An 18187-nucleotide genomic window follows, 5' to 3' on the forward strand; every position below is an offset into this window, starting at 1 on the left:
GGACACTGTTAATCTTTCGTGTACAGCTTATAAAGAACACGCCTTAAAAGAACTGAAGTGTATGAGTGGTATTCGGAATTCAAACGCAGCAACATGTCGATCGAAGACATTCGACGCCCGGGCCGGCTTTCCAGGTCCGAAACTGATAAAAATGTGGAGAATAAAATCATACCCTTGTGCACGAGGATAAGAGGAGTACTATTTACGAACTCGCTGAACAATCTGGTCTTTCTTTGAGTTCATTGCAGTGAATTTAAGCTGAAGATCAGCAAATGAGAAGTGAATCAGCAAACGGGGGGTGAAATTCACGGCGAATTTCACCCCCCGTTTGCTGACTCCTGATCAAAATGCGGCACGTGTTTCTGCTTGCCGCGACTTCAGTTTTTGGTAAAAAAAATTGCATGACACTTCTTTCTCACCCACCCTACTCCCTAGATCTCGTAACTTGTGATTTCCTTTTGTTCCTACGGATTAAAATGGTGATGAAAGGGAAATGTTTTCATCATATTATGTAGGTGAAAATGGATTCAAAGGTGGTCCTGCAGGGCATCGGAAACAACGAGTACCAAAGGTGTTTCGCGCAGTGAAAAAATCCAATGTACCTATCAGTTTAAATGGAGAGAACTTCGAAGGTGACTAGTGCTTGTAACACTAGTCACCTTCGATTTTTTTTTAAATTCAGTCCGGTTATTTTTGGGTCCCCCTTCGTATGAATCGATTCGAAGGACAACCCGAAAGGCAAGCGGCGCCTTCTGAACCACTTTGCGCAAGCCTCTGTTATCATCCTTTCTTTCAATAGGTTCGTTTTTCGTAACGCACATCGTTTTCATATCGCATTTGGAGGAGATTATCGAGAGCGTTGGTGATTACCATCAAATGTGAGGAATCGTAAGAGAGTAAGGAGGGAAACCAAGGGTTGGCATTTGTCTTCTCAATACAAGTACACTATAGAGAAATGGCTTATCGTCCTATCCGACGGAAATAAAGTTGATCTTAAGGTAACTTCCACTTCACATCTACCATTAAAAACTCACAAATTCTGGATTTTGAGCCCAGGTCATCAATATTCACAAACAACCCCGCAAGCTGCTACAATAGGCGTGTAAAGGGAAGTATTGGGACATCAGCAGTTACGCCGTACGATAATAGAACACAAGTTTGGAGCAAATTATCAAGGAATTGATTACCAGCGTTCGGTGGCACCGGTCCTTGTTACCTTCCCTTCTTTAATAAATTTGAGATTCATTCTAGCTTATCCATAGCTAAAGTAATTATAGAACACTTAAGTCATTCCCCGGACAGAGTTATGTTTCTATGAGATGGGGAATGTAGCGCCATTCTACGGTGATACTCCCCATTTACTTTTAATGAATTCTGTACTTCATTTCTAAACCAATAGAATCTAGTCTCCGAGAGATTAGCAGCTCATACGTACTTTTCTTTTAAATCAAGATAGTAAAGACCTTTATTTTAAATATTTCATTCTGTGTAAAAATGTAATCAGCATGTTTTGACTACTGGTAGCTTTTATAAAAGGTATTAGAACTTTTCGAACTTCTTCTGCTAAGGCATTTGTCTTATATATTTTATCAGTTATCACTCATAGCAAAGAAAGGTAGGGGTTGGTAAAAATCATGTGTTTTTATGGCAAAGTAAATTCGACCTATGCACCATTGCTCGACGCACGATCTGGAAAGATCAAATCTTTTATCCCAAAAAAAATGTTGCGAAACCTAAGAGGAAGGTTTCAGAGACCATTCCTAATATCTATGGATACGATTGTGATGAAGTGACTGTAGTGATTGCAATACGTATTTCTGCACCAATAAAAAAATAATTTTTGCGGATTTCATATCTCGGTAGGAATACAGGTACAGCCACGTCCACCAATAATGTGCCAAATGTAAAGCTGCCGAAGCGTCGAGCATCAAAAAACCAGTTGCCTTATTGTATTAATGATATCCAATAGCCTTATTGTAAAAATCATAACGTCTTTCTCTATACTTATGAAAAGTAACTGAGGCGGAGATATGAAAGCTCACCTGATATTCCCTCGTACGTCCACCACTCCTCCCAGTTGGCTCTGGTTTCTGTAAAAAAAAAGGAAATGATAATTTTAAATCGCACAGAAACAAATATGTAATCATCACCAAAAGAAAATATATATTATTCATGACCGCAACAGAAGTATGCTGATATTATACAGTTAATGAAATAGGGCATTATATTATCACAAGAAAACTATTCCTCTTCCATATTATCTGTATATCATGACGAATCAGCTCTAATTAGTGCTTTGGCGTAACTAAAAATCTAGATTATTCGTTAAATGACTCTACGGCCAATGCAATACTATAAACCACTTAATTAACTTTATCTGAGTCAGGAAATGAACTATGGTCTCCGATCTCTCGTTACCTTATATGCCTTGCTGAACTTTTATATTGAACCTCTTACTGAAGAGAAAATATAAAGATACCATTATCGAATAATTCTTTCCAGAATAATCTCGAAGAATCAGAATTATCTTTATTTTGTTGCTAAACAATGGCATGGTATCATACACCAAATGTTTAATTCAGCTGCTTTTAGATTTCAATTAATTAGCTAGTTACCTTTATGTCGACGTTCTGATATCAAGCTAATAAAAAATAATCTTAGTTAACGATGCGAGAAGGATAACCCACAGTTAACAATCTCTATACCCATTTGATGTTAGAATCAGGTAGGCTTTATTCCAATGATTACAGTGGGCGATTGATAAATAACGTCCTAGACACAACAATGCGCATGCGTACTTAGCATCGGGAGAAACCCGGCAAAGATATGGTGTCTCGCTCTGAGGAAGAGAACTTCAGTTGAACTTTCTGTTTTATTAATTCTGTGTTGAAGGAGGCAAGAAAACCAGTATTTTTCGACCTAAGAGAGGTTAGGCTGATAAGGAAAAAACATCACTCGGACTCAGTGCTTTGCTTGAAGTGCTCTCAATGCAATACTCTAGAAGGTAATCTAGCTAAAATTATTTGGAGATAAGCTACAAATTATTATATTGAGGAAATAGATAATCAGCTCAGTTGTAGTTCTAGTGGATGCGAAATGTTCAGTTCTGTTACTGATCTAATCTGGCATAATTAGGTATAATCATCTTTTCATCAGATGTTGAAGCAAAATTTACTGTACTTCATCTTATTTCAAAACTTGGACTTCCTTCCACTCAAGGCCTTTGACCTGTGAAATTTTGATTGAAAGGCACAAAATAAATGAGTAAACAGCATTATGGAAGAAAAAAAACAAGTTTTGAATTTTTGAAAAGGTTTTTATATTAGAGGAAATAATTATTTCTAACAGGAGTGCCTACCAGGTGGTTAGGAGGTTCAAGGAAATTTTTCTCTGCCCCTTGACATATTTGATTCTCAAACATTTCGTGACATTGAAAATGAGTAATTCGTAAGATAGGAAAATATAATATATTACTAATCAATTTTTTTAGGATAGCTTTTTATACTAATTTTGTACAAATTGATCTTGTGGAACTGAGACGGCCTAGTTACCTTTTTTACTTTGGGTAGTAATTTTACGAAGTTGGACTTAAAAATGAAATTAAATTCTAATGATATTTATCTAATACTTGTTTAATCGAAATTTTATGAAAAATTCTAATATGTAGAAGCCACGTGATGAAATTTTAGGTCACACTTATGGATTCTTAGGTCACTCTTAATTCCTAAAAAACAGCCATTTTAAGTCGTTGTGAATACTCTATATTTATCACAATTAATATGAAAGGAGATTTATTCTAAAAATATTCTCATCCACAAACTCTCTCAAAATAAGCGGTTGCATAATTTGGATTAATATATTACCCTTTGGCGGTCTCCTCCGTTGCTTATCTCCAAACTCATCTAGGGTGTAATCATTGTTCTAAAAGCTGACCAAAGCTCCATGATTCAAACCGCTGAGAGAAAACCCTCTCACGCGACTAGCGTTTAATTGTTTTCCCCCTTTTTAATTTCATTCAGAGGGAATAAACTAAACCACCACAAGGCACGAATATCCTCACCATCACAATACACTCCCTCATCTTCATAATGAGTTTATTTTTCCATTCCGCCCTTCTTGCATAAACATACATACATTTCCAACTTCCCACCCCTCAACTTGGTTCACTTCCTGTCTCGTGCAAATGTAATATAATCACTAATCTCAAAACTTCTATCTTGTTCATAATTTGATTTCGAATTTTCATCATTGCAGCCTTTTTTTCATCCCTTGGAAAGAAGAGAAGGAGTTTCTGGGGGGGTGGGGGGGTTGCTAATTATTTTTTCATCGCACCCCCGGCCTAAAATCTCTCCCTCCGTCCACTTCCTCTTGACGCCCCCGAAAAAAAAAGTATCCTCGCCAAATCTCACACCCCTTGAGACGCAAAAAACCTTCAACTCGCTCCCTTCAAACTCCCACCCCACCCACTGAGCAAAACTCCCACACGCCCCCACCCTCCCCCTCGGCTTCCATCCCGTCCTCTTTTCTCCAGAGCATTTTCATTTAATAATCCTCTTTTCCTTTCGCCATTCTCTCAAACCTTTTTTGCATCCGGAAGGGAAATCCAAGCCTCCCCCCCGTGGGCCGTGAACGGATAACAGCGTATCATTACCGATAAACCCTGTCCTACCCATCTCCTTAAAACCCCACTCCTCCACCTAGTCCATTTTTCCATTCCTCAAGCCGAAAACTAATCTGAATCCGTCTTCATCTACATAATACTCTGCATGCCGCATTGAGAATACTTAGGGAAGAATTTTTCACACACATAACTGCACTAGCAAATTATCAGAGATAATGCTCGCATATACATTTATCGCACTAGCAACTCATTACAGGAGATAATGCCCGCATATTCTGGAGGTTAGACCCTCTACCAAGCATGCACCCGGAAAAGAAACTTATGATTAATATGATTACGATTAAAAACGTTCTACCGGTACACGTTGACACGAATAATTTTGCGAATTATCCCATCCGTTCCACATATCCAAATTGAGCACTCCTATTTGATTCCCAATAAGATACTTTCTCCCATCTATTCTATTTAATACCATAGTCTTTAGACAACAAGTCTATATCTTTACGATTTTTAACAAAAGTCGTGTTCATGTATTCAGATTCGATACGCTGTGGCTGCTATTGCTTCCAATTTTTCATTGATGTCAACACTTAGCAAGAAAACATGAAAATTAAAATATATTCCAAGGGAATATCTCTATTGCAACCCAAACGCACGCCAAATACAACTCAACTCGCAGAGACAGGATTATTCACCAAGATATAAAAGGGTTGATAAGATAATTTGATGGTTTAAACTGCATGAATTTCCGAAAAAATATCTTCTTCTACAACAGAATTCACAGAAGTTTCATGCTTTGCTGAGATTTTATCAGCGTAGGGAGAGGTATCCCTCATTTTAAATTTAAATGCATTTAATATGCTTTTATTTGTTCTGTTACAATGGTTTCACCGTAGGCTATTCAGTGCGCTGGGAAAGCTGTGTTTATGCATAAATTGGACACATTAATTGCCAGGTGATGCGTATAAAGAATCGCAATTTGCTTACAATGTCAATAATGAATATTTCCGCGGAGCCACATAACGACATAACTGAGCTTCATAACCGCAATGAGAATGCAAAACTAACTTATTTAGGAGCATGGCGGTAATAACGAGAATTAACCAATCCAATTCATCACTGCAAAGGCGATGAGGTAAATAATAACGTATTCCCAACAAAAGGTGGAGCCGCAGCAGGGAACTTATAAATCGAGTGTGTTATTCAGTGAGCAGTTAGGCTTCCATTGAAAGAAAAACCATGAGATCCGTTAAATTTTAACATCAGCTTTCGCGAAAATCAAAAACGTAGAAGCTATGTAGTCAGTCACGACAACGTACCAAATTTTGCGACTGCTTGCCGCAGATTTTATCAATAGAACAATCAAAATCAACAAACAAGCTTGACATGCTGTGAATAAACTGACAGAGAAGCATGAACATCTACAGCGAGATAGCTTGGCTTTTATGCTTACTTTATTCAAGATATTTAAGCAAGCACTATTCTTTACCAAATAATTATCTTCATTAACTTGTATAATAAGCAAATATTTAGATATTTTACCTAATTTCATAATTTTTTGATATTGTTTAAATTAGTTTAATTTCCAATCTCTTCCAGCAATTAAATAACCTGGCATTGATTGTATTTCATAAACGCATTTTGTAGAATAAACAAATATTCTTGGATGACATTTTTAACTGGAGTAACAAATTGGTTAGCTAACTGCTATGCCCTTCCTCCTTCAGAATAAATGCTTGGAAGAGAAAAAAAAACCAATAAACTAATAAAATCCCAATAAAATCGTTTATTTTAGATAAATATATAATCTGCATATATAAAATAAATAGCATATTGATACTTAAATGTTTGCAAAAAATGAGTTTCAGTACTTAGCAAATATATTTTTTTGAAATTTATAAAATTTTATAGATTTTTTTCGATCTCGAATAAGCCTTGTTTAGCATAATGAAACAAGGTAAAACCTCAACGGAATATTCATTAAATATAGACTATCGATTTCATTACCGCTTCCAGCAATAGAAAGCTAGTTAGGAGATTATTTGAGTAAACTCGATGTGGAATTAATTATGAAAGTTTTAACCCGTGATTATTGAAATCGATGGTTTGCAGTGCAACCTGAAGGATGTTCAGATTAGACCGGCTTTTCCTATTTATTCTAGTGTAAAGCGATGGAGCATTCAAAGCTATAGATTTTCTCTCTCCAAATGACCCACACTGTCTTTCATGCTGCAAAGATCTCCTTGTCTCATATCAGTCCCAAATTCACATTCGGCTGCCGAGATTTGAAATTGAAAATAGTTTTATTTTCCATATGAATAATACGCCCCATAATTGCGTTTCTCCTTATTCACTTCTCTGTTTTATACTTACATTATCTTACCACACCATATTTGATTTCGTATTTCACACTGCTCGCAAAAATATGCAAAAATCGTAGGAATGATCTCATATCATTAGGTCATATTAAATAGAAGAAGAAAATATCACAAAGATGTAACAGAACATGGTAAGAGATAAAAATATGCATCAATATGTAAATAGAGAAATGAGCGATAGTATGTCGACAATAAGCTTAAAGTCAATATTTGAAAATCATGCACTAGCCAGCATTCATTGTCCGCAAAGTCACCCGGAAGTACGTAGAATACGATGCCTCCGATAGAAATTCATATCGATTTGCACTCCAGCAAGGATGCTCTCAAATTTACGCACAGGGATTTAGGTATCGGTTTGATTTTACTTCAACATTAAAAACTATTTCCTTTCTGAATTATTTCATCATTATTCAGTTGATCAATGACAATTGCGCGATAATTGAATTATTTTTTTATTTAATGAAGAGAAAATATTTAATTACGATGAAACATAATTGATAGCGGTAACCCCACATGCATTTATATGTAAATTTTACCATGGCTTAGGATATTATTTGAGGAAACTCGATGTAGAATTAATTACTTAAGTTTTACCTCGTGATTATTGAAATCGATGGTTTGCAGTGCAACCTGTTTTTTTCATATTGAAACGAAATCATAAGATTTACATAAAATATACCAACTTATTTATTTCAACATTCCCTAACTACTGTTTGTGAATGCATGGTATGCTGCGGCTTCAGGGATTGCATAATTCAAGCTATGTCAATGCAATTTACTATAATCATCTTATTACTTATATCAAAGCATTGCAGGTTTTGTATAGCAATTTATTAACACCATATTTTCTGGCGTCTCACATATTAAAATCACCAGTGAAGCCGTTGGCCTCCTCCATGCAAAAAATCTCAAAACAGGAAATAAAGGTAAAGGAACTGGCCCCCTACTCTGAATGTGTGAAGTTACGGACTTGTAGCTCAGCCCAAGATAAACGATTCCCTCACCTGCCCGAACCAACACATTCGTCAAATCACTGATTGAGTTGGTGCGAGTTGAAACGTTGAAACAACGGAATTAATTGTTAACGGAAGGCGTTGGTAACCACAGCTTTAGTCGAAGAAAAGGGATTTGATATTTCAGTGCAAAAATCTTTCTGGTGCCGCAAACGCAAGCAACCAACCATTGCAGCGGAGATATCCAGAGGATGCAGACACCAAGTCTTTATCGCACCTCTCCTCACGGCCTCAACCACAGCTCGGGCACTCAACTGACATCCCACCCCAAGTCGGTCGTCCCGGGCCGCCGCAGTCAGAAGGGAGGAGTGCCGGTGGTGGAGGGGAGGACCCCCTGCGGTCCTGAACAGACGCCAACAACAGTGGCGAGGACGGTCGGTGTCGCTGCCGCCGGCGCCTAACTGACGCCACGGAGGAAAGGGGAAGGGGCAGAGGGCAGAGGTGAGTGAGAATGTGGAAAGAGGAGATATCAGGGGACCAGGGCCCTTGCCAATTGTGGGAGGGGGGCAGACAGACAGTTCAGAGAGGGCCAGAGGTCTGAGGGAGTGGAGAGGCAATAGCTACCGTGGATTGCAGATGCGTTTCGGTTTGCCCGGGAGCGGCGCGGGTGGTATCCTGGGAAATCGTCAGAGGAGTGGGAAGGGACGGTCCTTGTTTTTGGAGAAAAAAGCAGTGAGTACTGAAAGGAAAATAATATGGGACAAAAAAGTCAAACGCACAATGGGCCGATCAGCTCCACATATATGGAATTGATTCCTCCAGGACTAAAAATAGCAAAAAATCGGGGATACGTTCATTAATGTTGTTACAGAATATGTACCGGTTAAGTTAAGCCTGAATCACACGATCGTTTTTTTCGCCCTTAACAGTCATAGCTCCAGAGATAGGTTTTCAGGGACCAAAATAACTATCTCTTTGCCGTCTTAATCATACGGTCATTCTCACTGTGCCTTTTTCTGTCAATCACTCGAAAACCAACGTCGGTGTAAATATCGATATCAGCGGCCGTGCGTATTTATGGATTTTATGGATATGGATGTAGAACAGGTTTGCGTGAATTGTTTTTCCGTCATTGATGGTGCGATCGCCGGAGCAATCACTCGTAAGAGCCGGAAAACAATCGCGTGATATTCGTATAGAACAAGAAAACTCCAAATTTACGAACTATCCAAGTATTGTAGTGTATTATTATTAATGTACGATATTTTTTTAGGAGGTGACCGACAGATTAGATCATTTGCGCCATGAGGTAAGGGTAGGGAAGGAAGGATGGAGAGAAACCCGGCGTCGGAATTAGCCTGCTCGTAACTAAAAGCGCCAAGGGTACTACAGCTCAAAGTCCCATCCGACGGACGGAGTGCTGCGCTTCAAATGCCCTACACGTAACATTCAAGCAGGGATCGGTCAATCTCTGAAAATGCTCTGCCACCGCAGGGATTTGAACCCGAGCCCACGGGGTGGGAAGCCAACACACTGGCCACCACACCAACCCGATCCCTCAGTATTGTAGTGAACGCTTCCCTTAAGCCATTCTTCAGCATTGGATTTAGAGCTTATGGTTTCCATTGTATTCACTATCTAATGAAATCAATCGATTCGGCTTTAACTTTGTGAAAATCCACGTTGAAATGAAAAATTAACAATCTTGGTAACTTTTCACTGAAAATTCAAAGAACCAATTACGTTGTAGTAAAAATCTACTAAATACAAGAAAAAAATCCACGTCTGTATTTCGAAAGCACTCTGAATAGAAACGGAAGCACCAGTGAAATCAATTGGAAGATTGCGTAGTCGAAAGTCAAGTACTTGAAAACGACTACTCAGCTTTGAAACGCTTTGTACCAATAAAAATTCCCAGTGAAGAGTTACCAAGGTTGTTTATTTTTCATTTCTATTCACTATCTCTTTATCCGCCAACCAATTTCCTGTGATCTATCGGTCATTACGGTAATTACTATCTTCTCTCACTTTAATACAGCTCCATCACCCTATTTTTCACCCATAACAAATCCCTCTCCTCATTCGCCATGTTCAGTTAACGCTTCTTTTCTTTTCATCCATCTCACCATATCCATTTTTCTCCAGACCAAAATCTCGAACTCCGCAAGCGTTTTCTTGTCCTGAAGGCTGCATTTTTTCCTGGATATCACCGCGTTGTCGATGAAATGGAAACAACAGTTTCCCCTGCAATCCAGCAGGCGTCTTCAGGTCGAAGTGCTTGATGCCGTGTCTTGGCCGCCGTTACATAAGGAGGCAGAGTGTTAGAATCACGGCTTCTTTGAAGAAACGCCAAGGAGAGAAGATTTACTTCACTCTTCCTGAGTGCCTCTTATCTCGTCGTATTCCTGTAGATTTCATCCCCGTAGAGGTAAAAGAAGTTAGTCCCAAAGCTTCTGCGGTGCGATGGCAGTGAATTTGTGTCCATCGCAACGAGAGCGCGGTGAAATCCGGAAAAATGCAGCGTTCATTACCATCGCATCGCGGAAGCCTTCGCACCAACTTTCCTTGTTCTTCTTCATCAGCGTCTACGTCTTCACTCCGATAAGCTCTCCGACCCTTAGAAAACTCGTTGCTAGCCTCTCTGTGAGAAAATCTCTATCATGTGACAATTTTTTCATTAGTTCAATTCGAATACGTAATCTTCCTTATGATTTCACTGCCTCCGTTTCTATTCAGAGTGCTTTCAAAATACAGACGTGGATTTTTAAGTTTTAAGTAGATTTTTACGACAAAGGTAATTGCTTCGTTTCATAAAATTCAAATTAAAAATCTCAAACCTAATTAAAAATATCAGACCCAAAGACTAATTTTACGATACGTCTTGTGGAACGTCAATAGCAAGTAAATGGTTGACAGCTGCATCAATAATGGAAGATATTAGTTTCGGATACTATAATATTCACAATAATAAATCACATCACCACGGTCAAACGTCAATTTTAGGTCTAGATAGATATAAAGTGCTGGTAGGAGAATAAATATTTAGTTCTCCCTTATCACGACGAAGTACAAAGAATTTCTTTAATATAAATCTGACCTTTCGGATAAAATGCCTTTCCGCGGAGAATTTTAGCATTTTGTAGCCGTAAACATCTATTGCTATGCATTGGGAATCTGACCATTTAGGAACTTTATCCGGAGACTGTGATGAATATGCAATTGAGGAAATACGTCATCATTATTTAGGGCAGCATTAGCAATTTGCATTGGTCATTCGCGCAAAAAGTTTATAATTTTCATCAGACCTTGAGAGCCATGTAGATGTGTTCAAAAGGAAAGCTTATTTCATTCATAGGGAGGTAAATTATCATTTATTATTTCCGTGATCTTTATGCATGCATAATGATTGTGTGATTATCTATCTCCTATGCAAATAAATCATAACTTAAGGAGAAGGTACTTCTGCAGCTTCAGTGGCTACTAACATGACGGAGTGATTTCACTGTGTAAACTTTTAATTCCAGCTTGAAAATAGTATTCCATTGGATTTGAAAAGCACAGATCTTCCAATCGACGCAAGCATTTAGCTCAGTTAAGCTTTCGTATGCTTTATGAAATAAGACTTAATTTGTACCAGAAATTTTATACAATATCATAGTGCTATGTGTAACAATACTATGCTACTGATTGCATGGCTCAAAATTAAAATAAATGCTGAAAATATTTTAAGGTAAATAATGCAAAACAAATATACCGCTGAAGTGAAAACCTTTTTATTACTTACTCAAATATAAACAAACAGGTTTGATTTAAAAGGTATATAATGGTCAGCATTAACGTTACAATGCATATCCCAAGAGAACGCTGTCTCTTCTTCTGGGACAACAATATGCTCCAACATCCGGTGACAAAGAGGATGATTCATTTAAAGTGTATCAGCATTTTTATTTCTCATGTCAAATGTAGATATTTTGAAATAAATGTAATGATGGAATAAAGTCAAAAAAATATAATTCCCAAAATTATATGAAAATAACCTAAAGCAGATTAGGAAATTATTTACCTTGAATAGAATTTAACTATTTGGTTTCAAAAAATCTACTTAATAAAGTATAGTTCAGCTATCTTCCAGATACCTTTGCTTCCAATGGATATAAAATTCGCGTAAAATAACTAATATCCATGGTCTACTTCTTCAGGAATGTTAGATAAGTATCCATAAAAACGGTATAGTACATGTTTTACCTAATTTTTGGCAAAATGAATAATACAGTTACAGGCTGAAGACTAAATTATCCAATTATTCTTCATCGACTAAGATAGGCACTAAGTTGTTAAGGCGGTAATATACTGTAACATCATTTGATGGGGAGAACTTTTTCCTAAGAAATTTTGATTATGTTGACGTACGCTCAATAAAAGCATTAGTTTTCATTCATGAATTAAAAAATGAATGTAAATGTGCAAAAAAATAATATATAGCCGTTCTATCTCACTCTTCCTAGCTCACCTAAGTCATAGTTAATATTAAGGCTAAACACTTAATTCTACCACTTTATGAAGTATCTTGAAAAAAAGTACCCCAAAATCTTGAAAAAAAACATCAGTTAAAAAATCAATCGCCTAATTGTTTACTCCAGTGTACATTCATAATGCTATTAGAGCGATAATTTCAGCTATGTTCGCCACATTTTGAACCAGGGTGCGAATAGAATCTGTGTTAACTTTTCTGCCGCGATTTAACCCCATATCTACGTTAGCATGCACATCCGTAATGGATTTCATACCCTCTTAAAAGGCGGGAGGGTACTCTGATTTCCAACCATGGATGATCAGTTTTTGATATTTAAGTTCCTGGCAATTTTAAGTAAATAACTCCTCATTAAATAATTCAGCCAGAGGGTATATTCATATAGGTTGACTTTAGCGTTAACCACGCAATAAAACACAGGTTGGTGCATTTCACAATTTTTGGTAGGAAATCTGTTTTTCTCCAAGGAATACTGACACTGCAAAGATTTTTTGGGATATGAACCCGCGACTCTTCGGCCATCAGCACAATGCTGTACTCACTAGGTTGCCTCTCTCCCGCTTTACGACAATTATAAATATAGTTGACGATGGAATGAAAAAATGTATTTGTGTATTCTATCGTATAGTATCTTACATTTCACACCGAAACAACAATGAGGTCAGATTCTAGCAATCTGTATATTTTTTATTTTACTACGTTTTAGGTGTGCATAATAAGGCTTTGATAGAATCATTTCCGAATCATACAATGATTTTATGATTAACATAATGAAAGTACTTGTCTATTTCCACAATTTTTATTCCAACCGACCGAGATTTCGGCTCATAAAGAAACTTTTTGAAAATGCCATTTTCTGCCATAATATTGGTTGGTTTAAATATATGTGTGTAAAATATGACAAGTATATCCATTATGTTAAATATTAAATATTTCCGCCATGAACTGTACCTTTTATAGTGATTTTTTGCTTTATTCACATATCTAATCCATTTTCATGAGGATGAATTTAATGTATTTTAATCTAAATCAATAGGTCATGACTTAATATTCAAAATACTTTGAAATATATAACCGATGGGAAGCAATAATCGTTGAATGTCCTGGTTTGATGCTAAAGGTATTTAAGAAGGCCGTTCCGATTTGAAAAAAAATTATTGAGTATTCTATCATTAAATATATTACATTTCATACCGAAGCAACTCTTAGCTGAGCTACTAATTCTAGCTAAAGTATATAATATGTATTTTACTACGTTTCAGGGAAAAAATGAGGATTTAATAGATTCGTTTATGAAATTAGACTGATTTTATATTTTATTCACATTTTTAAGCTATTTTCATAAGGTATTGTTTAATTTATTTCAATCAAAATGAATAGGTAATGACTTAATGTTCAAAATACATTATAAAATATATGCAATGGGAAGCAAGGATCGTCGATTGTGGTGGTGAGATTTAAAAGGTATTTAAGCAGGTCATTAACGTTACTCTACGAATTCCCATAGGACATAACTTCTTCCCTCTCGGGGCGGCCCTGGTTTCCAGGGATGTATGGGAGGTGCAGATGGTCGGGGAGTGGGGAGGGAATTCGGGCGGATGATGCAGAGGCGCCGATCTCGTGGCGCCAAGGAGACTGGCGCCCCCCTCACACCACCGACGCCGCTGCAGATCCACTTCTTTGTTGTTTGTTCAACATCGAGCTTCCCACCCTCCCGTCGGCATGCCCGCCTTTTTGCGAGTGAGGGGTGGGAACGCAGACAGGGTAGGAGTCGACATGTACATCTGGGGATGCAGCGGTGTGGGGCTGCTTTGAGGTCCCAACCATCCCTCCCGTGTATGATACCCAACTGCCATCACCCCCCTAACTACGAGCTCTACTACCCCATCCCCCGAAAAACATCCTCACCAAAAAAAATTATTTCCTCCTCTCCCCTATTCCCGTTGCAGAGAGAGACACGGTCTACGACCCTTCCCCCTGAAATACGGCCACCCTCCATACATAACAGGACTCGTCGAAAATATTTCCCTTCCCGCTCCCCCTCCCTATACTTCTCTCTCAGAATGTTCACTTCGTCACCACCCCTCCCAGCCTCTCCGCCTCCCCCGTTCCCTATCCAATGATATGCCAGCCCACTCCTCCCTCCGCGGAATCAGTGCCTTTGACATCCGATGCGTCGTGTTTCCAAGTGCCTGCATGCCACCGCTCAACGCTCCGATGCCTGCGAACCGGCTTAAGATTCTTAGCGAGGGATTCTTTTTATCGCCTCCTCACTCCACTTGGCCCCGTCCTACGACATTCTCTCCCCACCTCCCTCAACAAAGCGACCACTCGTATCCCTGACAACGTGGGTTGTCTTTCCTACAGATGAGTTTCACAGCCGACTGTCACCACCGCTCAGCATCAAATAAACCTTAGTGACTTAGTACGATATCGGTACAATTTTATGTGGGACAAAATTTATTGATTGTTCATTAATGTGTATCCGCTTTTCGAAAATTATGCTTGTTATAGTGATTTGTTAAAAGTGTTTGGTCTCCATACCCTGAAAAATAGGAGAATCATAAACGATCTGCTATTTCTGCACGATGTCATCAATAAGGGCCTATGTTACGAATTACTAAAGGAAATAAGAATAATAGTCCCAAATGTTAATAGCCGGTTGGAAAGAACATATTCCATATCAAAGGTTAAAACAAATTATTGTTCCAATACGCCAATACGAAGGATTTGTGTAGTATATAACAAACATTTCAACGATCTAGACTTGTATCAAAAGAAAGACTGCTTTGTAAAAGATGTTAAGAATATGTTTCGCGACTGTGGTAGTATTTAGTTAATATTTTTCAGCATTTTTTATCATGATGGTTACTATTTTTGTGGCTGTGGCCAATTTATTTTCAATTTTCTTTTGTAGTTACACTCTTCGATTGTTCATCCTATAATTATGTATATGTTGGGCGAACATAAAACATGATAAATAAGTAAATAAATAAATAAATTTTCCAACGTGGTACCTCTGACGTCAAACGGATTCAAAAACACTAAATTGCTTAATAGAGGATAAATTTTACTCAATTAATGTACTTACCTGCAATAGGTGACGTACCTAATAATAGGTGCCTTATTAATTCAGGAATAAAAAATATATCCCACTTACTACTATTCTATGGCGCATACTTATCATTTAAAAACGCTCTCATTAAATATCATATGGATCAAAGTTAAATCGAATCACAACCATACCCTTGACATGTCATCACCGCTCAACTTCAAATTAACCTTAGTGGCTTCGTGAGGAATCGGTAGAGTTTTACATTTGACAAAATATATTTATTTTTCATTATTGCCATGATTCTCCAAACTTGGTACTGCTGGTGTCAATCGGATTACATAATAATAAAATTAATAGAGAATAAATCCCAAGTCCTTACTATACTTATCGAGATTAGTGAAGTACCTATTAATAAAGGCCTTATCAATTCAGTAAAGGAGCAATATCTCTAGTTTTTTACGCTTATATGAGACTTCTTATATGAGACTTCTTATATGAGAGAGATCTTATGATTTGATGATGCTCTCAATAAATATGTGGATCTAACTAAAAGCGGATCACAACAATTTAAACTGTAATAAGACACTAAAGACTTTCACAAATGTTCATCTTCCGACGAACCTATGCTTAAATTCTTACATCAATTTGCAGTATCCTTCATCGTTCGCAGAATTCAAGAAGGCCATGTGCTCTAAGGACCATTAGTCAGAATATTAGCTGCATGGTGTTTAGAAAGTTTAAATGTATGTAAGACGACATAATTTTCATCAAAAAGAACATTTTTTCAATGATTCTGTGAACTTTTCCTTGAATTACGCCATTGTAGCAAAGATTTTTTGTCAAAATTTTCACTGGTGTAACTTGATGACTATGAACGGAAGCTGAATTAGAGCCTGTAACAGGGAAGGCGAGAGCAATAACGTGCGTCTAACTAGACCTCAAGACCCAAAAACATTACAATACCTTAACCGTACACAGTATTAGCATTGGTATCGTAGAAGCAAGAATAATACACAACACAAAAGATCATCTTCTAAAGAAAATTTTCATTCGTGCATGAGGTAGTATATATTTGCCGTGATGCGATTCACACGACAACGAGCCGTAAGATCGGAAATGGTGCGAAAAGCTACAGAAAAGGGACAGCGGAAGGGACCGTATGATTAAGAAAAATTAGAGGCCGAGGGATCACTTCTCTGGTATCTGAAAAGCTATAGCAGGAGATACATCTCAGCGGGATGGACAAAATAATAGATAGTCATATTTAAAATATTGGTGAATACAAAATGCCTCAGAATCCTTATGCATTAGACTTGGCTTTGTATGACTTTTTCCTATTTCCAAAAATGAAGATGGCCCTAAAGGGCCGGCGATTTACAAGCATGGATGACTAAGATAACTGGAATTAATATAAACCGCTGACCTAGGCAGAGGCCTCGAAACACCTCCTAAAAACTAATTTTAGGAGGTGTTTCGAGGAAGCTCTTGCGATACATTTAATTAAGATGAATAAATATTTTTTAACCTAAAATTCTCGTTATTTTCTGAAAAAAAAAACATCGTGCAACGTTACTAAATACAAGTTACATTCACTTTCCACGAAAAAACATTACTATAAGAAAAATTTAGTCCTATATAAATCATATAATGTGATTATAATGTTGTCTATCCCTTTCATTCTGATCGTACATATATCAAGCACTATAGTTCTTATTTTTGGCACTGCTATAAAAATTTTTGTCAGCTTCTAAATGGATTGTAATGGACGAGTGAGACTGCAACAGTTCATTTATTAGATTACAAAGATTCATTCACTCACCCAATTATTCAAACGGAAGGTTAGTTTGGACATTTGAGGGGACAGTTGAGTCACGACTTTCACACATTCAGATTGGTGGGCCAAGTTCTTACCTATAAGCAACCTCATATAACAGGGATATCCAAATATACAAATGCATCTAAATACTAACCCGCATGTAGCCAGTGGCGGAGGTTTTAGGACACTATAAATATAAAGGATATCCTCAATTTTATTAAATTTATTGAAGCACTTTTTCGTTCAGGGGAAAATGGATTCCCATACATATTCCCTATATAAAGCTTTCTGCACGCCCGTTGCAGTTTTTGATGAATCGCAATCCTTGATCCACTGACCTTCCACGCTAACACGTGAAATAGATATAAGACCCTAACATATTAAACTAAAGATGATAAACTTTACGCAAAACGTTACAAGTATGCCTGAGCTCTAAATCCAAACCAAGGGGATAATGATGCCTCATTTTAAAACGCGAGTTGCTTCCCCACCCCACAGACTGCTCCAGCTGTTTCCATTTCGAGAAGAGTTTCGAGATGAGCGCAAACAAGTTTGGATTTTTTCTCCGAAAGGTGAGCGCTGGTGGATTTGGTGTAGTAACATGGGAGGGGGGAAGGAATTCGGACAAATGAAACAAATTCGGAAAAAGCACTCGTTTGCCACCGCCGGGCGACGACTACCCCAATCGGACGAAATAAAAAATCGACCAATTTTCGACACCGTGCGAATAAAATAATAAAAAACGGAGTTGCGAACAAAATGTATCTCCCCGGCCTGTGTTTGTGCCTTCACCGCTGGCCCCTCTCCCCCTCGTCTGAGCCACACAGCCACTG

At 37.7% G+C, this 18187-nt stretch overlaps 1 protein-coding gene across 1 annotated transcript in view; it reads right to left on the reverse strand.

Moving 5' to 3' along the window:
* The window catches only part of LOC124162248 (carbonic anhydrase-related protein 10), a 653815-nt gene that overhangs the window by 410712 nt on the left and 224916 nt on the right, over positions 1–18187 (reverse strand). Inside the window, exon 2 of the mRNA XM_046538715.1 lies at positions 2043–2090. Coding sequence (XP_046394671.1) covers positions 2043–2090 — 48 coding nt within the window. The remainder of the gene's footprint in view (positions 1–2042; positions 2091–18187) is intronic.

This window comes from Ischnura elegans, chromosome 7 (assembly GCF_921293095.1).
Source record: "Ischnura elegans chromosome 7, ioIscEleg1.1, whole genome shotgun sequence".
Classification (NCBI taxonomy): domain Eukaryota; kingdom Metazoa; phylum Arthropoda; class Insecta; order Odonata; family Coenagrionidae; genus Ischnura; species Ischnura elegans.